At 38.1% G+C, this 25,785-nt stretch overlaps 1 protein-coding gene across 5 annotated transcripts in view; it reads left to right on the top strand.

Annotated features, from left to right (window-relative positions):
- LRRIQ1 (leucine rich repeats and IQ motif containing 1) overlaps window positions 1-25,785 on the top strand; it is a 182,635-nt gene that overhangs the window by 75,957 nt on the left and 80,893 nt on the right. For all 5 annotated transcript variants that reach the window (XM_048835653.2, XM_048835654.2, XM_048835652.2 and 2 more), the window contains exons 16-20: window positions 5,074-5,556; window positions 7,979-8,189; window positions 9,967-10,086; window positions 24,689-24,778; window positions 25,635-25,756. In XM_048835653.2, the coding sequence (XP_048691610.2) occupies window positions 5,074-5,556; window positions 7,979-8,189; window positions 9,967-10,086; window positions 24,689-24,778; window positions 25,635-25,756 (1,026 nt within the window). The remainder of the gene's footprint in view (window positions 1-5,073; window positions 5,557-7,978; window positions 8,190-9,966; window positions 10,087-24,688; window positions 24,779-25,634; window positions 25,757-25,785) is intronic.

Genomic DNA, 25,785 nt, shown 5'->3' with positions numbered 1-25,785 from the left:
CGCCCCCCTGGAGCGCTGCTTTACCGCGTTATATCCGAATTCGTGTTATATCAGGTCGCGTTATATCGGGATAGAGGTGTATATAAGTTTGCACCTGTTGATTTCCAAGAGCCAAATCTGCTTCTCTCTGATAATATTTCTAATGTAAGTGCTTTTCTTCTTTTCTGTCCAGGAGATGCACAAGAATCTTCACTAGTACCACATCTCAAAGGCTTCAATTTTCTTTTTGTCTGCAGCATTAGTTTCCAAGGTTTCGTATCCATAAGTAACTAAGTTCACGTGGACCTTTCATGCATTTTGAGATGCCACAGTTTTTCCACATTTTCAGATAGATTCCATGGCTGAGTGATCCATCTGTAATCATCTTCCAATTTCTTTGGAGCAGCCTTCTTGGTTGGATATGTATGATACCCAGATAATGAAATTAATCGACAGCCTGTGCTGTACAGTTAATTGCAATGTCTGCTTGTATCCTATTTTTATTGTTCATGTCAAAATTCATGAATATAAGTTTTTCCACTTTCAGGAATAGTATATAGTCCTCACTAACTGCTTTTACAGACTAACATTCATTGCATTGTATCAATGGTTGCATCATATCATCAGCATATCTGAGGTCAGTTAAGAAGTGTGCACCAATGGAAATCCCAGCTTCTTCCACTTTATCAAAACTGTCCAGATCTTGTCTCATAATAAATTCTGTGAACATGGGGACCGAATACACGCTGCCCAATGGAAAAAACACTGGCTGTTGGCTGCTGCTGCTAGCATCATGGTCTGCTGTTGATCATAGAGATTTGGAATGAGTTCAGTGGCATATTTTTAGAATTCCCATATCCTCCAGTATCCTCCAGAGACTAATATGTTGGATGGCATCAAATACTTTGGAGTAGTCAATAAAACACACAATCAATGGGTGATTCATATCACTGAAAAATGTAGGGAGTTTAGATATTCATAATTTGATCACGTCCCTCTCTGAAACTAACTTCTTGTGGTGGTAGTTCTGTTTCTATCATTCGCTTCTTGCAATCCTGAATTATGTAGAACAGCACTTTATATGAATGTGATATTAGGGAGATGTTACAATAGCTACTGCAATCTGTTATATCCCATTTCTTTGGTAAGGACCGAAAGATTCTCTTCATCCAAGTCATCCAGCCAGTTTTTAGTCATTTGTATCACAATACAAGTTTTCCGCATGAGATCAATACCATGGTCACCAATCATTTTTAACAATTCTGTTGGTAAGTTATCTACCCCTCATGCTTTCTCAGGTTTCATTTTCATAATAGCATGCACTGTTTTGGACTGATGACTGTAGGTCCATACTCTTTTCTATCATCCTGTATTGTAAATGGCTTTGACTGGGCATACAGATTATTACAGCAATCTCTCCAGTTGCATTTGATATAGTCACTTTCAATAACCTGCCATCATAATCTTTTATTACACTCAGTGGTGGGGAAAACTTTTTAGAAAGAAGTCTGACAACTTGAACATACCTTTTGTATTATTACTCTTTTTACAATTTATAATCCTCACATTTTGCCCTGATGTAGTCACTTTTGTCTTGTCTGCTCTGCCTTTGAATCTGTCTGCTCAATTCCTTGTGTTCTTTCCTGCATTCCTCAGTCTTCAATCCTCTCTCTTTGACTCAGTGAAAAAATAACGCAAGATCAAACACCTTTTCAGTCAACAATGATGTGGTCCAACACTGATTTTTTTTTTTTTTTTTTTTAGAATGTGTGCTTTGGCAGCTTTGAGCATGATGGTTTCATTTTATTCCAAGTTCATTCAGGTTTTTCTCTTTTCACCTATGACAATGACTCAAACCTATATAGAAATTATATAGAAGTCTTGTAGTCTTTTAATTGATTTTGAACAAGACCATGCACAGTGGACCTGCCAAACAGCTTATTTTTTTCAGTTTTAATTTTATGTTTGAGGCTAAGAGTTGATGGTCTGACCGGCAGTCTGCATTCAGGAAAGTCTTGGTCCATTGGCCACTCAATCGCAATCATCCCTGTATCATTACATAATCAGTTTTGTTCTTTGTCACTCTGTCACGTGACCTCAATATATAAACATCTAGGATGGTGGCTGAAAATGGTGTTTGTAATGACCAGATGATTAGAGCAGCAGAATTTGACTAAGTGCCTGTAGCGGAGTGTAGCGGGGTGGTCATTCTGCTCCTCCCTAGAAGGGCTTAAAGCAGTCCGGGAGAGGGCTGTGGGAGAGAAAAGCAGGGCTGATGGGGAAAGCAGCCACAGCTGTAGCCAGTGCAATCCGGGCCCAGCTGGCCCTTATAAGAGGGCAGTGGGCCAGAAGCTGAGACAGTCTCTCTCTAGAGGTTGAGAGGGAGGGTCCTGACTGCTGGGATCTGAGCAGGGTACCTGTGGGTGGAGCAGGGATGGGGAAAGGCCAGAGGATCTGGGGAACTCTGGCCTGAGAAACCCCCAGGCTGCAGGCCTTGATGAAGACCTAGGAAAAGGGTACTGGGCAGCCCAAGGGTAGGCAGAAGCAGCAGGTCCAGACCCTCCTTGCCGATGATGAGTGACAATTATACTGCAGTCTGCCTCAGGAAGTGGGGGCTAGATGGTGACTGGCAGTAGCCATATACTGAGGCGAGGTGGGGATAGAGGGTGGGGATTCCTGGGGGGGGCGGGGAGGGAGACACAGATCTGTGGGGGTGCTGCCAGGGGGCAGCAGAAGGTGCTCCGGAGGCTGGAAACGCTAATTCCCTGGACAACCAGCAGGAGGTGCCACAGGGGTGTGTCCCACCCGCCACAGTGCCTTCCTCTCTCATTTTTCAAACCCAGACCATTGTTTCCCATTACTTCCTTAAGAGAGTTTACAGCTCCTACTTTCGCGTTCAGGTTTCCAGTTACAAGGGTGCAGTCTTTGCTTGGTGTTTTAATGAGTGTCAATAGTAGTATTGTCCGTAAATTCTGACTCAGTGAGTGGAATGGAAATTTCTGACAGCCAATCTGAAATTCAAAAATAAGTGGTGGATATGAGATTGTTTATTAATGGTATCACTTTTTCTAGTAATATTGTCATTGTTACATTTACTGGCATTTCTGAACTTCAGAAATTATGAGGGCTGTTGCATAATGTTTGGGTTGCAACACATGTAGAAATTTCAGATTGTCAGTGAACTTTTACTAGATGGATTCAACAAGGAATGTAACAAGCATTAATATTACCACTCTTCCCCCCCCCCCCTTTTTTTGGCCAAATGGTATTAAGATATGTTTAAGTGGTTTGTGAGATATGATAAAAATAATCTGGTTTAGACTGGCATTTTCAGAAGAAGTTGCACTGGTGATGGTCTCAAACATAGTGTCTATTGTTGAGCTGATAGCATTTAGCCCATCATAATCAACAAACTTCTTTGATGCAGTATATCTTGCAGCATTTGGGAAATGCAATTCCAACCTTTTGGCATGTTTTCAGTAGATCTACCTTCTTCTAAACCTTAACAATATTTCTTTCATTTTCAGACATGTCAACCTTTTTCCTGTGTTGAAGTCAGCAGGTGCAGGTGTAATTTATCTTAGTTCCTCAAGCAAGTGTACAGCACTGTTGGTTTTAATAAATCTTCATAGATAAAATGCTGCCATTGTTTTGGAATTTTTTTAACAAGAAAGAGAAATGCTGCCTAATGGGCAACAAGACTCTCAAGTTGTTTGGCCCATGTATCTGCAGTAAGTTATCTGGTTCTAGTGTATGTACCTAATTTCTATTAAACCAGTTTTATGCTGGTGAAGCTCCCTTTGAGTCAATAGAATCAAACTGGTGAAAAGAATCAGGCTGTCTTTCTAGCATGGCCTGACTCAGTTTCCAACATTTCATACGTTTGATAGAAATACAGTAGAGGAATGTTCATATAAGGAAAATCAGTGTGTGGCTTTTTACATAGCCAGGCACTACGAAAGCCTTGTCTTTCGATAAGAAAATACGGCAAGTGTACTGCTTTCATTCTTCTGCGACAGTTGCAGGTCTCAGTTCTGCCAGATCCTGTACAGGAGCCTTCTAGGTTTCCACTTCTCTTGTGCCACTGACCCCAGACATATTTATTGACTAATGCTGTGCATTCGTTCTATGTAAGTGACGATCAGCAAGACATACTCCTCTGTCTGCAGTACCTGGTTATTATAATGCACTTACTCCTCCTATTCATGTAAGGGCTACAACACATAGCCATACTTAGTGGAGAGAGGAAAGGAAAGTAGGACTATGGACCCAGCAGCCAAACAGGAAGGCAAGTGCCCTGCATGCCTCATTTCCTCTTATGTTCCTTCCTCTGCTCTAAGCTGATTATCATGCCTTAGTGCATTTAAACCTACCAGTCACAAACCAGCAAAAATCCATGAAAACTTCACCAGCAGTCAGCTATGGAAGTGGGAGGCCACTGAGTAATTCTTTGAAACCAGCAAGCTGGTGGAGAATGGTAACCTGCCATAGTATTTTATTGTTGCATTTCTCCATTTTTTAATAGTCTTTTTATTCTCTTTTAGACCCTCACTAGACATTGAGGCTTGTTGGTTGGAGTCTGAGTTTTGTTAAGTTCTGCTCTAGATTCAGAAATATGTAGTACCATCTTTACTTTGTCTTGCTTAGTTCCTATTTTAGGATAGATTCGTAAGGTTATTGGTGTAAGTAAAATAGACTCAAATCCTCCAGAATTTGCTGCACTATGTGCTCCTAACCACACTAAAATTTTCAGTGAAATAGATACCCCAGTACGTATTTCAAACCTAAAGTCTGAAAACAGAGAAAAAATAATTTTCTAATCAAGCTACTGGCTTAGTAAAATAAACAAACTAATGTGTGTTAGTGTATTCAAGATACTGGAAAAATAAAGAGGGGAAAAGAAACCATTTAAGAATATCATAAATTGGCAATTAAAGCAGGAGTCATTTAGTACTCAGTGTTCACAATGTTATGTGTGTGCTAAACTCATCCAATACGTAGCTTATGTACGTTAGAAAATAAAGGCATGCTTGATTTAAAAATATAATTCCAATTGTCTGAAATAAATGTAACTGCATTTTTATCTTTCTTCAGAAATGCTTCTGCCTTGGATGCTGCACAGAGTCAGTGCTGGTATTTTAAGGAGCTGATGAAACTTAGTAATGAACACCGATGTGCACATGAATATGGAGACCTAAACATTGCTGACAGAGATGAACCAGAAGCACAGCAAGATCATTTGAAGCAAACGGCCACCGACAGGCTACAGCAAAATAACCTCTTTATCGCTGGTGCAAAGGAAAATAAGCAGGGCTTGTTGAATCCTTCTGAAAGATGGATTACTACATGCCACATTCAGCCTATGTTCATTAACTCCTCCGTACCTGTGCCTCAAAAAAAAAGTAATCAAGAGCACAAAATAAAGAAGAAGAGTACTGAATGTTGCATCAGTCACAAAGGGGAGCACAAAGATAACAGAAAAATATCAACCCCAAAAACAAGAAACACATTCAGAGAGACAGTCATTGCAAGTAATGAGGGAGAGAATCTCCATTATGTTGAGAACAGTGTGGAAAAGTAAGATATAAATGTCAAATATTTGCCATAAAAACCCAGTTCCATTTCTGCATAAATGTAATGTGGAAAGTTAGTTTTCAAAATAGTTTCCAATGGTATACAAACTTACAACTATTATGTTCTATTAAGGGCTTGTCTACACAGCAAGTTACCGTGCTGTGAATCTACGGCGCACTAGTTTGCCATGCAGCAGCATCCTGGGTGGACCACAGTGAAAGTCCTGGAGTGTGGCTTAGCATTCTTCTACTTCAAAGTGCAGTATGCTATATATTACACACAGGCTTTCTGTGCCGTAACTTGCCATGTAGAAAAACCCTTTGTCTTTTCTGTTCACCTCCTATGTACTTTTTTAATAAGAAGTTTTAACTCTTATTGTCCCCTAATCATGGTTAAAATTAATATCCTTTATGTATGACAGTTCTGTGATATTTTGTCAGTGATTGCATTTAAAAATATTTTAAAAATATATTCGAATTGAAAACTGCGTGAAAAGTAAGGAGAAAATTTTAAATGTGACTTCTATCTAACTTTTCCTTTCTTGGTACTAAATACATGAACCCTCTGCCTAATTGTATAAAACAATAAGAAACAATAGTGTAGAGGTTTTTTTACCATTGTTAGTAAGATTTTTTTTTTCTGAACTTCATTAGGGCTCAGTCCTAATCTGTGCTGAGTTTACAGTTGAGCAGGTGGGAGGGAAAGGTGGTGATAAAGCTGTTTCTCCATTCTCCTGACCCTAGGCCAATCACATGCAGCTGTGCTGACTGAAGAGCCAACTATCTGTCCTGCCTTTGGCATTCCCAACCTGCCTCTTTCCATCTTATACAAGAGGGGTTGGGGAGCATAGAGCCAGCTACACTTGATTTGTGCCATCTAAGGATTCTCCTGTGTGAAGTGGAATGCTCTGTTGCTGTTTAGGGCAGATTTCTAGCTGCTTTGTAGTGACTCCAGCTACACAGGTAGAATGGGAGGTGAAGATTTGGTCCTATGTACATAAAAGTTCCGGTATGACAAGGTGTCCAGTTTAAAAAATACACTGTACATGTACAAGCCTGGGGTACATTGTGAGGGGCAACACTGAAAGGTATGTTCCTTCAGTTTCCTTAGAAGTACAATATGCAGACATCATTCCCTGTGTTTTAGGGGTTTTTTTGTTTTTGGGAATCGATTAATTTATTATGAATGTATTCATTGAGAAGGACTGCAGAATTCACAATGGACTCCAGTGGAGATGAGCGGGAGCATAGTAGCCCATTATGAAACCTTAGTGTTTCTGAAAATCTAAATCCTTTTCTAAACGTTGCATTTAAAGTTTTTTAGTGAATCTTCTGATATAAATATTTCAGAAATTCTGCTGTTAGAAAGCCATTCTCTTAACTGTGAGTTGCACCCAGTGGCGGAACATTTTTTATAGTGGAGGTGCTGAAAGTTATTGGACAAAAGTGTAAACCCTGTATGTGATAGAAACTACTTCAAATCAGGGGTGCTACTGCACCCCCAGCATCCTTAGTTCCCCACCCCTGGTTGCGCTTGCTCATCAGTACTTAAGCAAGGTTTTAAAATATACTTTTTTGTGGTGATATCAATTATTTTTAAAAATTTCCCAAGTATTTTCTTAAAAGTTAAGATTTTTAAAAAGCCACATATTTTCCATTTGATATTTACTTATCTCTGAGTTAACGTGTTGACTTCAGAATATTCCTGTGGAAGGTTGTGACTTGTTTTGGAGTATCTGTTTCACTGTAAGCTGCTTCACATTTTAAGCAGCTGTACCTAAATAAGAAGAAAAATATAAAAATATAGAATTTTTGGGTGTTTCTCAGTTCTTCTGCCCTTTCGTTGGTTTGTTGATATAAGAGATGCTAGGGTTGTTTTCTAACATTTTGAGATAACTTAGAACTGCCATTAGACATTAACTTCTCTGTAAAAAATTTATCTGCAGATCACTGTAGAGAGCATGTGCCTTGATTTCTTGAATTCCCCAAACCTTTAGAAAGCAGCAACCATTTGACAGATCTGAACAGTCTGATTGTAATATAATCAAGACTGTTTTATAGCATTTAAATTAATAACTGTACTTTTTAAACAATAAGCAAAATGGAACTTGAACAATACTTTAACCACTAGGATTGCCGTATGAAATTATAAAGGATATGATGATTGCCTAAGCCTAACTACATGGCACCCCATACATAGCTGTTTTAAATCATTGTGGAGATTTAAAAGCATCCGTAATGTATTACTCTCTGGAATAGTCTTGTTTAAAAAGTAAAAATAGGTAGAAGCTGAAAATGCATTTTCCAAGAGTCTCTCAACCATTGTGTGTGGATAAATACATGTATGCATAATATCTAATGGGGAACTTCTTCATTACTGGTAGTGTCTTCAGTTCCATAAAACTTTCTTTTTCTGGTGTTGATAGCTTGGCAGCTACACTAATCCAGTCATATTGGCGAGGCTACATAATTCGCAGAGATATTAATTTCTGTGCTAGACTACATATGGCAGCAACAGAGATCCAGTGTGCTTGGCGGAAGTACCGTGCCAGGAGAAACAGTGTCTACTGCAAAAAAGAAAGTAATCAACTCACAGATGCTATAGAACAGAAGCATAAAGCTGCTACCCTTATTCAGGTTGGTTTGCTACAGTGTTCTGTTCATTTGTTACAGTTAGACTTAGTAAGGAATGATCTGATTGATTAGCTGTATTTATAAGTAATGTTCATTCAGTTTTTTCCTTGAACCAAACAGATGATTCCAGCAGAAAACCCTTTTTTTTTGTGTAATAAAATCCTGTATAAGCATCACAAGTTTTTGTCTTTTACAAAATACTGATCTGTTAAATTAGTTGATGCTTGATTTTAATTTTACTGGGGTGACTTAGGAAAATAATGCTATGTACCCTGAACATTCTAAGTTCTAAAATCTTTATAGTCCTTTTTAAATTAAAGGGACATTGCCAGAATGTTTAGCCTTATGTAAACCCTATCTTGAAAGTTATTCCATATTGTGTGTGTTGGGTGAAAACATCAAAGGTACCTAAGTGATTTAGGATCTTAAGTCTCATTTTCAAAAATACTTAGGCACTTTGAAGCCTAAATCTTATTTAAATATCAATAGGATTTAATCTACTAAGTATCCTACTTTAGAAAATTTTACTGCTTGCCTCATGGATTTCATCACATTGTGGCATCTGCTCAACGTGACTTGTCTTCTGGGAATGTAGAATGGGTGTCAGGAAAGGACCAGCATTGTGGGGAAATGCTGTCTTTTCCTTCTCTCTGAATTCTAGAAATGGGCTTTCCAAGCACAGGTCACTTGCCCATGAGGATGCCCTTTCCTGCCACATGTGCTCTGGAAGAGTTGAGGCTATAACCCAATCTACAAGCTTTTAACCCAGCCAATCATAAGTGCTGTGGTATTCCTGATTTAACTTTAATTGTATGTTCCTAGTAGTTAAAGCCCAGCAGAGTAACCAGTAGGAAAGCAGATCTTCAGTCTCAGCATTTCATTATGTTTATGATAAATCATTAGTTTATGGCAGCACACTGCAAATGATAAGGCAAAACAGATACAGGGCTATTATTTGCACATAATTTTTGAGAGGGAGGAGGAAATGGCAATATCCTCTAATTGATACAGTATAGGACATTCTCAATGAGCAAGGAAAATTGCTATCCAAGTTCTAACACTGTCTACCATAAAACAGGAATTTCCTTTTAAAACCATGATCCATAAAACTACAGTTATAAAAAATAATATTCCCATGTATAATGTACCTTTTATCCTAACGTATCCAGTATGTCTTTGCACATATTCCTAATGACTTGCATCATGTTCTGGTATATAAGTGCTCATTCTTTTGCTGTATGTTCTTTTTTTACCTAGATGATGATGATGATAAAAAGCCTCTTTTTCTTAAAAAAAAAAGTAGAGTAGACAGTAACTGTGAAGATGTGGTTGACTGGTTTAGGTTAATTACATGAAATGACAACAACAATTGCCACTTGTAACCACTGAAAATTTGGTATAAGTGTGTTTTTATTTTTTTTCTCAGTAATTTGAAAGTGAACACTCAACTTTTTGTTATATCTTCTTCCCCCTCAGCTTAGAATAGGCCCTGTAGGAATTGTCAAATAATTAATTAGTTGACCTAGGTTTGTAGTTGAGGGAGTTTCAAGATTCCATTCTGCTTACTTGAGGAAAACCTCTTGAGTATTCTGAGCTTTAGACATATGCTGGCATTTAATTTGTCTTGTAGTTTTAAATGTCACATAAAGTTCAAAAAACAGATCATTGAGCTATTAAACCAAGGTCTAAGATGTTTTATCTTCCTAATGGGATAACATAGAGAATCTGGATTTGGGTTTGATCTATGGCCTTGTATAACATGCTTTAAATTTTTGTTTAGGCATTTTGGAAGGGTTTCCTCTTGCGGAAGAAACTAGCCAGTGCTCTTGCAGCTGTTAAAAGTGATGAAGTGGAGGATGACTATGAAGAAGTAAATGTGGATGATTTTACATTTGATGAAGTAAGCACAGTTGTTAACATAAAAGCTCGCCTAAAACAGCAGTAAACCTACCTACATTAGAACTATGTTGGGTGTCCTAGATATCCCGAGAGAGTGAGAGAGAGTTACATTTTGTGTATATAATTCATTTAAATGTACTTGTTATGGATTATTGGATTCCTGGTCACATTGATGTTCCAGTGCTACTATGCTTTTAATGACATACCCACCGTGGAACCTTATCTATTTCTAGAACCTGAAGGCAAATAAATGGATCGAGCAAGTGGTTCTTTTTGTCCAAAAATGTGCAGTTTTGTAACCCTTTTAATAATATTTTATACCCTGTGGGGTAAAAGGTACAATGTAGTTTCAAAAATATTACAAAACCATAATTTTTGGAGAAAATATGGATTGGCCTTGACCCTCACAAGTGGTCCCCAGGTTCCCGAGTAGGTGTGATGTCACCAACATAGTGATCAGTCGGGTCATTTGGCAGATTGGGAGCTATGACACTGATGGATGCAAACTTCTAAAAGAAAAACATATTTGAAATTAAAGGAAAATAGATCTGCTAATTAACATTAAGGGATAACTAAATAAATAAACAAACCACCACGATCAACAACAGGACGTGGAGAAAGCTGCTAAACGATTCAGCAGTCTCACCTGTCTTTTGGAAAATGACAAGGAGGATCAGGGTTCTTAATACAAGAATAGTTAATGAAGAAAGGGATAGTGAAATTGGGAAGGAACAGGCTAAAGAAGCAGTACTCCAGAACGTCCATCTGCAGTACTACACGAACAACACCTCTATCCCGATATAACGCAGTCCTAGGGAGCCAAAAAATCTTACCGTGCTATATAGGTGAGACCGCGTTATATCAAACTTGCTTTGGCCCCCCCTGCTCCTTGTCCCCTGACTGCCCCAACGGCTATCCACACACCCTGCCCCCTAACAGGCACTCACCGACAGCGGCAGGAAGCGAAGCAGCCTGGCCCCAGCCCGCTCCACTCCGCCAGCTCCCAGCCGCGGCACTCCACTTCCTGCCGCCTGTGAGTGTGGGGAGGTTGGAGAAAGGACACCCCCTGTGCTCACTGGCAGCGGGAAGTGGAACGACACGGCCCCAGCCTGCTCCGCTTTCCTTGCCTCCAGTGTCGCTCGGGGGGGGGGAGGTTGGGGAAGGGTTCCATGCTCACCAGTAGCGGGAAGTGGAGCAGCCCAGCCCCAACCTGCTCCACTCTGCCAGCTCCCAGCCACGGTGCTCAGCTTCCCACCGCAGGTGAGTACGGGGGGCATCCTTTTCCCAACCTCCCCTCATTCACTGCTTTATCACGTTGTATGCAAACCCGTGTTATATCAGGTCACGTTATATCAGGGTAGAGGTGTATTGGAATAATTGTCAATAATATTGGCAGTTCAGGGAGGATAAGTGAAGTTTCAGAGGACTGAACTTGAGCAAAAAATATTCATTTTTAAGAGATGACAAAGATCACCAAAGGAATTACAGAGCAATAAAGTAAAGTTCAAAACCTGGTAAATTGATATATAAAACATATAGGCAATGTTCTACAGCATCTAGGGAATCGAACAACTGCCAACAGCCAAATCTTTTCACTAAACATGGAAAAGGAACCTTACGCAGCATCATCTTCACTTTCCTGCAAAACAACAGAAACTCCTCTTGGAAAATACTTGCACGGTTAGGGCTCTGTTTTTGGAAGCAGTTGGCAGAGTAGACTCCAGCAAGGATTTAATTGTCGCTCAGAGCCAGTCAGAGGGTCATTTCAGGGGAGAATTAATCCAGTGTGAATTAAATACTACACAGTACAGCTACCACACTTCTGGAAACTGGATGGAAACTGAGTATCTGTAGGAGCAATTCTGGATGAAGAAAGTTACTCACCTGTAATTGGAGCTCTCTGAGTTTTCTGCACATCCTCATTCACTCACCCTGCTTTCCTTGTCATGATTTCAAGTACAAGAAAGGAACTCATCGTGGCTGGCTCCATGGAACTGTATATGGCTTTGTCATGGACATTTGGATCTGGGTGAGCCGTGATGTACTGTATGGAGCTCATGGGTGCTTGCAAAAGTCCCGTGTTAAAATCCCACCATAACTTCAAAAGGGAGGTTGAGATGACTTACTTCTGATGTGGTTCACCCCTCCTTGGCCAGAGATCACGTGTTCTTAGGGCTTATAAAATATTTTTGCCTTTGCCGTGTATCAAAATGGAACTGTACCAGTATCTAGTGACCTGAGGATCAGCCACCTTTTGAGGACCCAAGTTAGAGTTGCACTGGATTAAACAAAACAGGAATGGTGTTTATTATATAGACATACAATTTATTACTTATGACTTGGAATAATTTTTAACAATCAAAATTAGTTTTTCTTCAGTCTTTGAGTAGCTATAAACTTTTCAGGGGTATATTTTCAAAAGGACAGCCACCCTTTTGAGAGTGCAAATCAGACAGAGGCACAAGTACCCGGAAATAATTTTGTGGGCATAAATGGGGGTTTGAACCAGCAGAGTAGGCTTAAATTTTACCTTTTAATGTTTGGGATTTTAAAACGTATCCAACATAAAGAGCAACTGTGTTGTTTGCTCCCATCTTTCTCTCAAATAATACTCAATACTAGAAAGTTGCAGAACTTCCTTTCTCACACAGGGAGGAAAATATCTGTTCACGTGTATCAAAGAAGGGAAAGGCACATATGTTGTATTGCATTTTACACCCAGTGAACCAGATCCTTATTTAGTGTAAATCAGTGTAGTTGCATTAATGTCAGTGGAGCTATGGCCTTTTATACCACATGGATATCTGGCCTGGAATCTCTCTTTATTCCAACTATTATAGTATTTTTCTAAAATGAATAACAGTGGTGTTTATAGCGTGTATTCCATATCAGAGTGCTATCATGTCATTACCTGAATATTCTTAATAGTTGCTCATCTAGGTGCAAATACAGAGTCAAGCACCTGGCCTGAATGGCCAGGCCAGGCACAGAACAGATGTAAATGGGAGGAATCTTTCTACCCCTCCCAGGGTCATGGAGTGATTACTTCAGGCTAGGAGGCAAAGCAGTTTCTATGGCATGTTACAAAGTGAAAAGGCAGGTAAGGATTCATGCAGTGATAGATCCTTCCACTTTGCCTGTTTCTCAGTACAATTGCATCAGGAGGCCTTGCACAGCTGCAGTGAGCATGAGGTGCCAATTCTTTGCATTCAGCTCATCCTTCTGCAATAGACCTGCACTAGCTCTGTTGTCAGGGGAGTCACTGAACTCATGGAGGCGGGAACTGGAATTGAGTCTAACCCTAAATTCACATATTTTTGTGTCCAATTAAAATTAGTATATTTTTGTATATTGATGGTATATTTTGCCTTTAAAGGGTCATCCAGAATGTATAAATATCCAGAGATCTGTCACCTCAGTTATTTAACATGGTCACATAATATTTGGTACATTGACTGGTGGGGAAGAAGACTTCTGTAACATCTGTTTTCAAACTCTAGGAGTGCTTTCTCCCTGCCTGGCTGCTCCAATGATTGCATTCTGGCTTACTAATATGGGTGACCCTCTATTTCTTCTGCAAGTTCCTGTCCATATTAACTACTCTTCTAGGTGTTCCTGTACATCAAGGACAAGAAATTCTGTGTCTGGAATGATTGAGGGTTTTATACATCTTTGCTGTCATGCTTTTAGCGTCTATACAATTGGAATGCCAAGAGATACTATATTAAGCTTCTCCATCCAGTTGTCTGCCATTAATTACCCAGAACTCCCATTTAACCCTCATATAGATTTATCATAATCTGCTCCCTTATATAAATTTATCATGGCATGTATGATATCGTTATATAGATGAGGTAATGTGGGGTCTAGCTAATCTTTTCCAGCCCATAGCCTAGGGGCTTTATATATAGTTGCTTCTAAAGAGTCAAGAACTTTGGGTTACACTCTTACTAAAGTACTTGGAGATCTGTGTGCCAAGAATGTGCTAATTGTATCAACATCCATTTCCATACTCTGTGAGAAGAGGTCATCAATGCAGCCAATATTGTAATTGGCTTTAATATCAATACTTTTTAGAGGGACAAAGGAGGAAAGTGAAGTGTCAATTTCCTTTCTTTCTCTCTCCACACAAAAATCCATATGTATCTCATTGTTTGTAGCTTGGCTCATGAAATCCTTTTAGTTTTAGAACACGGGATATCTTCTAACCCACAGGCTAAATGTGAGGAGAAATTTTATTCATCATTAATTCATTTGTTTTTAAAGGAACATGAATATTTAATGTAGCAATAATAGAAAAGAATGACCAAATTATTTCAAAATAAAATCTAATAAATAACAAATTCTTGCTTCCAATTGAAGCTCTTGTCTTTGAGAGCTGTCCTGGAGAATTCATAGATATATTCAGCATCAGCTTAAACTTCAGAAGCATTCACTTTTTCCAATCTTAAGTGATAAAAGAAATATTTGAGAACATTACTAAATGAAACAATCCTCTCTTGAAAAATAATTACTATTCTCTTCTTACGAAATAGAGCAATGTTACACAGCTCTTAAACTATTGATTTGTCATGCAACCTTTCTTTCCTAAGCCTACTTAGGACTTATCCTTCATGTTGCAAACTACCTGGAAGTAAGGAGACAAAGATGGCTTGTCAGTCACAGCTGCTATAAGTAGCTCAACCCACCCACTTTCTCCTCACTGTTTTTCCTCTTTCTCCTGGTAGCCTGAAGTGTATACCTTATTTCTCTAAGCCTTCCCCCCCCTCTTATCAGTTCTTGAGCTCCTAAAGGAAGAGGGAGATAAGGAAGGAACAAAAACCAAATGATGTTAGGAACAAAACAGGCAGAATATGTGCATCTTGTAACCATGTGCATTCTTTGACTGTAAAGAGTCCATAAGTTTTGTCAGGTTCTAATAATTTATTCCTGTGATTCTTAAAAGGGAAAAAAGACATCACAAATCTCCTTATGGAGACTATGCAAATACAGTATTATCTTTGCTTACAAACAGGCAGATTTCCCTGACCCTGTATCAATCAAGTCCTTCAGTTTTAGGCATGACTGCACCTTGGGTTGAGGAGCCAAAAAAGCTGTTGATATGGCTTTCTGTGGGTCCTTACATTAATTGTTTATTTTGTACTCTCCCCCCACAAAAAATAAATTTTGACACACAAACAGTGACAATTATTGATCTGCAGAGGTGACTGTCCAACAGAGAGGCATTTTGGAGGGCCCAGCATTTGGAGGTTCTCAAAACCTCTCTAAACAGAGGTAGATTGAGTGCAGATCTCAAAAGAATAGTGGATCCAAGTCCTAGACTGACAAGACACTCCGGGACCAACTGCTTTTAGAGCTTCATAGGACTCGTTTCTAAAGAAGAGTTGAAGCCAGGAGGCGCAGAATGTGGGGACTCAGGTCAAGGCAGGTGGCTAGCAGTGGGTCTTATGAAGATAGATCGTCTTAATAATTAAGTATCCTGTGTCCACCTTAAGCATCTTACATTGTGATTTTCAAAAAAACAGGAGCCTAAAACTATGTTCTGAAGTCCATATTTAGACACTTAAAAAGTAGCCTGTCTTTCAAAAGGGCAGAATGTGCAACCGCACTCCAATTTTGAAAATCTCTGCCTTGGGCAATACCTCAACATTTATCCTGTTCCACTATTAACTTTTCTCTCCGGCTTCTCTTCTTCTGATAAAGCTGCAGCCTCCAGCAATTGTAGCATATTTTCTGGTGCTGATATCCCATATTGGACTTCTGGAGGTCAATATACTCTGAGTTATGTTTAATAGAGAAAGCTCCAAGTGCAATATTATTTAGATACAGAAGCTTTGTGGTCTTGCCACAGTCTAACAAAGCTGTTGTAGTTTGAGTTCCCTAGCTTTATTTACAAAGTTAGGATGTGTGGGAGATTTGGTTGCGTGGGCACATCACCTGGAACGTGTAGGGACAGTGGTCTGGTTGGGATCTTGTAGAGAGCGGTGGAATCAGAGGTAAGAAGGCAGCAGGATTCTGGGAGCCTTTGGAAGGAAGACTGTGTGGGGATCTTGGAGCCTTCCAGAGGAGGGCTGAAGGCGCCAAGAGCCTGGGGATTCTTGAGGTTGCTGAGAGGGTGGGATTGGGAACTTCAAAAGGGTTGGGTAAGCATCCAAGCATTTCTGGTGCTTATGTGAACCAAGTGTAACCTCTGAAGCTTATGAGGTTCACTCATCTGTACTTTGTAGTCTTTTATTCAAAACAAAATGTAGGAATTGGCTTCTGACCCATAACTTCCTTTGAGCACTATCAAGCTTAGGGCACAAAGCACATTTTGGAGAAAAGTTATGTGTATGTCATGAATAACTTCTGTAACACTATCATAAGACTTGACCTCTTTGGAGTTAAGTATGGAGTGTTTTCATTTGTAAAAATTCCAAGGTTCTGGAGATGGTTTTATTTTACTCATTTACTTGCATCCTCCTTCATATACTGAGTAGTCAGCTAATTCTACACAGTCCTAATCATATTTATTTAAAAAAAAAACCACAGGCAATAGGAATAAGAGTGAAAACAATCATTAGAATGATTGTCTAGGGTTACTCTAAGGATTTTGGCAAATGACATTTGGCGCAAGCATTCACAAATATGGTCCTGCGTTAAGATTTTCTCAGCAAAATGTTATCGTTTTTTTCATTGTGTCCACTTACAAGAGAGAGATACAGAGGATTATGCCACTATAGCTGTACTTTTCTTCTAAATTAACTCTCTCTTAAAGGAATGTTCTGTAATAATTACTCTACTTTCTTATGTCTTTAAAATCTCTTGAGATCCCATGAGAACAATTCACTGTTGTGATATTTCTTTGGAATTCATACAACACCTCTCTCTACTTTTCTTGGCTGGAAATATTGTTTGGTTTTAGCAATTAGAATAGTATTCTAAAATAATCTCAGTTAGTAGTGGTTCAGAGTTGTTTCTGAATCCAGGTATAGCAGGTTTCTAAAGCTTCCTATTTTTGTAGATAGAGGTATGCAATAGCCTTTTTTCTGTAATCCTTATTTTTGTATTGCACACAAAGTTTTGCACAATTTTTATTAAATTTACATATCCTGATGATCTGTATGTTCCTCGCTTTGCTTTCAGAGTGGTTTGCTATGTGGTTTTACTTCGTAAAATGACTGAGACAAACATAGCACTCCAAGATGCCATTTTAGTAGTGATTTACCTATGAAATGTGCTATGTTTACAAATGGAAATTTTTCTAACTGCCAGCCTTGCAAAACTCAACTCGGGATCCAAAAGCTGAATATTTTCCGTGGCATCTTCACTAGTCTGCGCTACAGAGATCTCCTTTGCAGATTCACCAGTGGCAGCTGAAGTGTTGGTGTCAGGCTATGCTGCTTCCTCTTACTGGTCAGGCATTCTACATCCAATGGCAGAGATAGTCATCATGCTTCAAGCTCGCCCACTACAAACAAAAGTGTATACCCATTTTGCTAGCATGTAAACAGTATTAACCTTTCTCCATTCTGATTCTATCTAAGGGACGTTTTTTAAAAGCAACTTTGGAACTTATAGGAATCTTGCTTTAAGCACACATGCTCATTTTCTCTTTCTCAACTCCTCCACCACAAATAACAGCAGAGCTAAGGAAGAAGCATTGGTCAAAGGTTAAAATGCTCTTCTTACCTGCTTACTTCTACCAAATAGAATAGGTGAGGTATCAGGAAAAGTAAAACCAACAGAAAAAGGCTACATTATTCTTATTGGCTGCAATTCTAAGATTCTATCCATGTATGTGATTCATCAATAGAACTGTTGGAGGAAAGATGGAACTTGTGGGACAAATTGATTTAAAACAACAATTCAGGATGATAGCTTTTATAAAAATAATAGGGCCTGGTCCACCTAGTTGCGCTGTTTTTTATGCTTGTGTAACTCCATTGACTAAAAGGTGTTTGGACTAAGGTGTAAAATCAATGTAATGCTGAGAAGTGTCAGGCCCAATATGTACAACTTTTTGTAACACATAATTCATACTGCCTCAGCTTCCAACTTTTATCCAATCTTTTTGTTTGACAAAATTAAAATCTTCCCCCTTTTAATGAAAGTTGTAGCAAATCTGCCTGAGGACACATCTTCAGTACATGTAAATAGGTGTAGCTCCATTGGATTCAGATGAATTTATACTAGCCAAGAGTTTGGCCCTGAATGTCTAAATATGTTTGGCTTCCTGATTCCAAATTAAGCTATACAAGAGAACTCCTGTTGCTTTCTTGCTCTGGAAAACTAGCCTGTAGAGTAATCTTATTTATCAAAATTCTGGGGATGAAAGAGAACTTTAAATGCACTAAAAAAAATTCAGATCTCTAATTTCAAAGGCAGCTTTCATTCACAGTCAATCAGCAATATATAAACAACTGGGAAAGAATAGTTCAGGGCTCTTATGCCAGGAAACCTGTGAGTTACAATTGCATGTTTTCTTGCAACTTTTGCAAGTACTTAACTTTACAGAGAAGAACTTTGTATCAGAGATACTAAGATTCTTGCAGAAAACAAAAGCTAGATTAAGTGGTGAAAAGGTTTTGTCTTGGAGGATTGAATGGTGGTGTGGTAAAATCAGGATGAAGAGGACATTCCTTACCTAGAGATGATGTGAAAAAGGCATGGTGACAGGATTGGGAACTGGAGATGAATGACCTCATTGGCAGAGCAGAAGGCAGGGAAACTGATTAGACAAAATCAGAGGTATAGACTGGAGCTGAGTATAGAACAGCCTTGAGTTAAAACAAGCAGTGGATTTAGCTGGTAGGCCTGTGAAACTGTAAAGAGAGGCTGTTTCTTAAAACAAGATTTTACTCATTGCCTTCTTTCCTTCCATTCTTCTCATGCCACCGTCACTCCCACAGGCCAACAGGGCACCTGAATTCAGAATAACTGTCAGAATAATTGTTTTCATTGCTTTGTTTACATTTGGAGAATTCCAGCCAGTCACTCCCAAATTTTGGTTTGAAGCACAGTATATGACAATTATTCTGGACAACCCCATGCTGTACTGTAGGCAGAGAAGGAGTTAAATGAGGGGGAAGAGAGTGATTGAGGAGGTCAAAGGGATTTTCTACTTTTAAAAAGGTAACATTCAACATTTTGAACAGCTCTCTTGTAGGTTTTTTTTTCTTCCCATATAATATGTAGCTATTTAAGTGAATATTTAAATGAATTGACTCTACTGTCTAGAATTTCAGTAATATATTACGGGATTAATAAAAATATATCTTGGGACATAGTTAGTACTTGTAAACAAGAAGAACTGTCAAGCTATTATAATAACTGAATCATGGGCTAAATCAATTTAGAAGCCATAAAGCTATTGTGTGTTTGTAGGCAGGAGTTTAGGTTAATACATTAACTTGAAGAATCCTTACGTAGTTGTTTGTTTGAAATGCTGATTTATTTAAATATTTTGAGACTCTTCCCTCCCTTTTCTCCTGTCAACCCAACCTCTCCCTAATTTGTTTTTTAGTTGTGGGTTGTTTTTATATTTTTGTTAACCCTCCTGCTCCACTTTGCTCCTGGAGAAGACTATGGTCCAATCCTGTCCAAAACTATGCATGTGCATAACTTTACTCACATGAGACCTGTCCATTGATCTCAGTGGGGCTGCTCACAAGAGTAAAGTTACTCTGATGTATGTTTGCATGATTGGGACGTAATCTCCACCTCCCAGTAGGCCTAATCCAGCATACATTCAATGGACATTGGATCCAATGAAAGTAATTAATTTTTTTGTAATGCAGTTGTATTTTTATAAAAGATGAATTAGGACACCCACCTTCTCTACCCACTGCCTTTTCCTTCTTAAGAAGTCTCTGACCACCTCATCATTGCTTTTATTATTATTTAAGTTTATTTAAATTGTACTTGGCAGAATTCCACACTTTTATGTGCTGACAGTCATCTGCAAAGTGCTGAGCTCCCACAGCTCCCATTGACTAACACTAGAATTGGGGGTGCTCTGCACTTTGAAATGTTAAGTCCAAAATGAGGACTACTTAATAAAAGCAAGATATATAATGCTCTAGAAAGAGATATTGGGATTATTTTAGAATTAATAGATTAAAGGTAGGAAAGAATAGCTATATATGGAAAGGTTATGTAGTAAACTATGGAGTGGAAGAATTCACTGTTCATTTGGAATTCATTTATGAGATACCAGAATACTGGGGTAAAATAATCACAGGATTACATTCACAGAAGCTGAAAGAATGTGATGCAGTGAATCACTGAATGAAGTTCTTTATCTAATCGATATACCAAAATGTACTTACAGCATAAAAAATTTGTATTACTATAATATATATGTTCATTTTAATAGTTCTTGCAATATGAAGCAATGAGGAGAGAAAATACTGTATTTAATAAAGAATTCCATGAGCTAGATTGAGCATGAAGGTATAATCTGGACATTCTTGTGCCCACTCCTGGTAAATCAGAAAGTGCAAACCTTTACTGAATATTACTCAATATATGTGTATTCTTTCTTGGAAAAACATGCCAACAAACTAGTGTTAAAAGGTCAGACTGAAAGGAGGTTAACATAAAGAATTTATTTTGGGATTTAAAAATGTGCTAGTGTTTCTAACTTGCAACCAATTTATGTATTATCTCTAGCCGCTGAAATATCTCATTTCTTTGCCAAATCTTCAGTTCCATTAAATGAAGCTTTGTAAATTTCATTCTTTATTTTGAAACAAATAGAACTAGATGTAAAATTCTAAGGGTATAATCCTGCAGCGAATTGTACATGAATAATTGACTTTACACATGTGAGTTAGGTCCATTGAATGGAATTTGCAAGCATGCATAAAGTTACTTGTATACATTTAGTGTTTTAAAATCAAGCGCTTAATTTGGTTTCAGAAATATACTTAATATTCAGCAGAGGCTCTTTGACGTACACACACTTCTCTAGTAAAAATGGAATTGGTGTTTTTTTATTTAGTCCATATAATCATGCTTTCTACTTTTTATACATCTTTAGTCTATCCCAGCTTGCATTTTTTTCCATCAGAGTATATCCTCAGTAGTATTGGGATCTAATTTTAAGACTGTTATCGAAAAATCTATTTGTGTATAAACTTTGGTTTAGATAGTTATACTTCAGTACTATATTTATGGGAGGACTATGAACAGGAGTTTCTTGAGCTTGGTACTGTAGAAATCTCTAGGGATAAGCATAATAGAATAACATACATTTTGAAAATCAATGATGTGTTTATTGTTGTTGGCCAAAGCAAATGACATTTTAGTATATTTTTAATACACAGTACATTCTTAGTAGTGCTAAATGTGCTTCGTATTAACAAATCTGATCTTAATGATAAATCAGTTGTCTTGGTAATGTTTTGTTAGTTACTGTACCTTTTATATCTTTGAATAATGCTTTACCATTCTGTACTGTGGGGTCTTTTTTTACCGGACAGCTTTAGACATTTTATATTTTACATACAATTAGTGAAACAAATGAAAACACTATTAAAATAGTAACTGATATAAAATTCAGTAAATGGTATAAACTGAATTTAAAAATTACAGGTTTCAGAGTAACAGCCATGTTAGTCTGTATTCGCAAAAAGAAAAGGAGTACTTGTGGCACCTTAGAGACTAACCAATTTATTTGAGCATAAGCTTTCGTGAGCTACAGCTCACTTCATCGGATGCATACGCATACGCATCCGATGAAGTGAGCTGTAGCTCACGAAAGCTTATGCTCAAATAAATTGGTTAGTCTCTAAGGTGCCACAAGTACTCCTTTTCTTTTTGCAAATACAGACTAACACGGCTGCTACTCTGAAACCAATCTAAGAAGATAAGTGATATGTAAAAGGGATGGGAGGAGGGATATATACATGCACCAAAATAATTCTAGAGAAGGTGAGACAGTAACCTGTCAATACATCTGAAGGCTACAAAATCTTCCTAAATGTTGTGGCACTGATGGGCCATGTTAGCACTCCTCCCTCAGAACCTGCCCTGCTCCAGCCTTCCCTGACTTCTGGTAATCCAGTTCCAACACTCAGCTCTGATTCCTGACTGCAACACTGCCTCAACCCTTGGCTCTGGCATTTGGACACTGACTCTGATTCTGACCTTTGATCCTAGTTCTGGTCCTGTCTCAACCCTTGGCTCTGGAAATTGGAATCTAGCCACTAGACCTGACTGCCTACTACCCAGTCTCCTGACAAATATGCAGAAGAAATAACAGACTCCAATACACACTTACTTGTGTTGACTTGGTACTACTAACAGAGAGGGAGGAGATTTTTGAATAAGAAGGCTATCATCTTTATACAGCTGCTTTTTGGAGCAGAACTTCTAGTGTCAGTGAGACTACTTCTGATGGTTGCAGGACTGGACTCAGGATGAATGAAGGGATGCTCATTTAAATAATTAGAAGGTTTTTTTCTGCTACTTAATTGAAGCTGAGTACAAATTAAAGAGGGCATGAAGAGTACTCATTTGTAAACTAATACCTATTTCCAAATGAGATGTTTGGTAGTCTCATTTAATGTTAAGAAAAATACGCAAATTTGACTCCCTCTAAAATTGTTCTTTTTGTCAAGATTGAAGAGACTTTTAGCTTCAGAACCTCTTCCCACAGCAGATAAACTACAAGGCCAACAATAAGTATATACTTGTAAAGTCTGATGGATGTCCTGAGATACCATTCCAAACCTAGGAAGCAAGTTCTGTGTGGAAAATCTGGGAAGCTCCCAATTCTAGCTCTGCTGGTCATAGACCTATCAAACCTTGAATTAGTCACTGTTTCTGAGTCTGAACATTGTCCATCTTACATCTCAGATTGGTGGCTTTTAAGGTGTGGCGTGCAAAAACTGAATTCACATTCAGAGTGGCACTTTGAGGGTTTTTTTGTTTTTAAATGAGGGGTGGTTTGAAGCTGCTCACTGGTTAGGAGTGTTAGAATAAATTCCAAAGTGGGTTGATGAGTGGACAGAGGGCGAATGAGACCATCATAGGTGCATGATAAATTTATCTGGCAAATGTGTTTTGACTTTATCACGCTGATATTTCCTTAACATGCAACTGATGTGAAGGGGTTTAAAGGAAAACCTAAAAAACTTTGTTCTTGCAATTAAACGATAAATGGGAAAGAACAGCGATGCTACATCAGATATAAATGAAGAGGTAATAGAATCTGATCTAGATTTTAAAAGAAATTAAACCCCAAGTACCAAATATGGCTAATTCCATCATATCAAGCTTAAGGAAATTCTAGAAACGAGTCTAACATGGAAGAGTTCTTATGATTTAAAACTTGCCTATAAACTCTGAAAAACCTTGTTTCAGGAATTTTTGAGTAAGTATGGAGGAAGGATGATGATTCAGCATCATATAGTACATATAGATAAGAGCTGTTTTAAAATTAGTATAGTATTTGACCATCATCCAAGGTTACCTGTTCAAAATAGGTAAAATATGAACCTGTCATCTCCTCTTCAGAAAGAATCTGGCAGCACCCATCGTTCACCAACGTAAGATTATGCAAAGACTTGTAAAGCATGCTAGCCAATAAAGAATTACTGTAATCACGTCTTAAGGTATTCAAAGCTGGGAGTTCTGATGGAGGCAGAAATGAATGCAACCTAATAATATTCCATAAATGGGAGAAAGATGTTCTAGCCACATAAATTAGAGGTTTTTGGAAAAGGGAGTAGGATTAGAATGAACTGCAAGGTTCTTTGCTGCTGAAGTAGGAGCAATCTGAGTGTCTGAGTCTTCAGTAAGAGAAGCCAGACTCTTAGAGGTACTTACTTATTCTCATCGGGATGTGCACTTCTATCACTTGTTTAAAAGTGTTAAAAGAAAATATGGTAGAAAAAGTCAATGAAGTGTAAGAAAAAAGTTAGACTGGCTGAGTTTTAAATTAGGAAAAAATAAAATACCCTTCAGGATCTGATTCTGCGACCCTTGCAAGTTTGTTCTATTAGGCTATAAATCAGTTGGACTACTTTAGTGAATGTTTGCACATTTTGACGCATTGATTTCAGTGGGACTCTTCACCAGATAAGTACAACTCAACATGAGAAAGGATGACAGAATCAGGCATGCAAACAGGGATTTAAAATAATAATTGTTCAAAAAAAGCTAACAAGCTTCTCTGTGCCCTCTATATTAATATTTGAAAACTACTTTAGCTCTGTAGTTTTCTGTTTTAGTGGCTCTTATTTGCTTATTTTAGCAAAGTTGTTGGAGTAAAATAAAGAGAATTTGAGAAGAGGCTAGAAACAGCTGAGTGAAAATAACTATTAATTGTGGATTTATTTGTATCTTTTTGTTCTATTTCTACAGCACCTAGTACAGTAGGGGTCTTGGTCCATGATTATGGTCCTAGATGCAATGATAATACAAACAGTAAATAATAATAGAAATCAATCCAATGCAGCACTTCAGAATTGTGACTGTGATTACATTGCAGGTGGGAATTCTGATATACAACGTGTACACATTTGAATCAATCTGCAAGACTTTAAAAGAGACTTTGTAGAAATTATCTAAACTGTTTTTATCAGTGCATTATTTGACTTTACTCATTCATACAGGCTGCCTTAGAGAGAGAATGGCTAGCTTTGGATTCCACCCGCTTCCCTTCAAAAACACTGCTGCTCACAAACCAGCTGCACTGGCCAAAGGTAACATGTCATGGAAACTTCTTAGTCTTCAGTCTTTGTTCATTCCTTGAGGATATGCTACACCGGGGTGATTAATACTTCAATTTATTGACTTGAAAAACACAATTACTTTTAGAAGCCTCTGACTTCCTCCTCATCCCCAGATGTAATTTTTCATGTAGCTTTTCTTTCATTTGCTTAAATTTTTCTTTATTTTGGATTTCTTTCAACACTTTACTTCACAGTAGCTCAAAAAAAAAAAGATGATGTGCTTCATCTGCACATTTGGCAATGGATTAAAAATTGCTCGTTGACACAGTACTTTAAAAATACTAAAGTCTGCATTATATAGCAACAGCTGAGGACTTTCAGAACAGCTAAAGGTCATTGAACTGTAATGTCTGTGAGTTATTTGATAAACTTTGAAGTTTCAGCTTTCTGGGTTGTTTTTGTTTTTGTTTTAGGTTTTTTTCCATTTTTCTTCTGCTATATGCAAAGTATTCTTTAAAATATTTTTGCCTGGATTCAAATAATGGCTATTCATAAATGTATAGTGAGTTAAACTTTTTTTTGCTTTTGAGATATAATTAAACACACCATCTTTTTTGCAATATTCCATAGAGCATTTAGTTAATTGAAGAGAAGGTCTATGATGGACCTATGATGTTTTGACTATACCTCTGAAATACAAACAAAGGGCATGACTCTGCAAACACACTCATGTTTAAGTACATATGTGAGTAGCCTCATTAAAATCAGCAAGGCTACTCCTGTGCATAAAGTCAAGCCCATGAGTAAGCGTTTGTAGGATCAGGGCCAAAGTTACGATACTATTCACTGACTGTTTTTAATATATATATATTCCCTTACTTACAAGTATGCTAGGCCTCAACGTTCCGATCATAATTCATTTAATTTACCATGGCCTCCCCATGAAGCCTGGCAGTGTGATGAGAGACCACATTCATTGTCATCAGAAAACACCCAACTTAGGAGCAGGTAAGCCAAAATGATTTGCTTTTTTTATT

This window comes from Caretta caretta, chromosome 1 (assembly GCF_965140235.1).
Source record: "Caretta caretta isolate rCarCar2 chromosome 1, rCarCar1.hap1, whole genome shotgun sequence".
Lineage (NCBI taxonomy): Eukaryota > Metazoa > Chordata > Testudines > Cheloniidae > Caretta > Caretta caretta.
The sequence above is the reverse complement of the archived record's forward strand: the minus strand, read 5'-3'. Positions and strand labels throughout refer to the sequence as shown.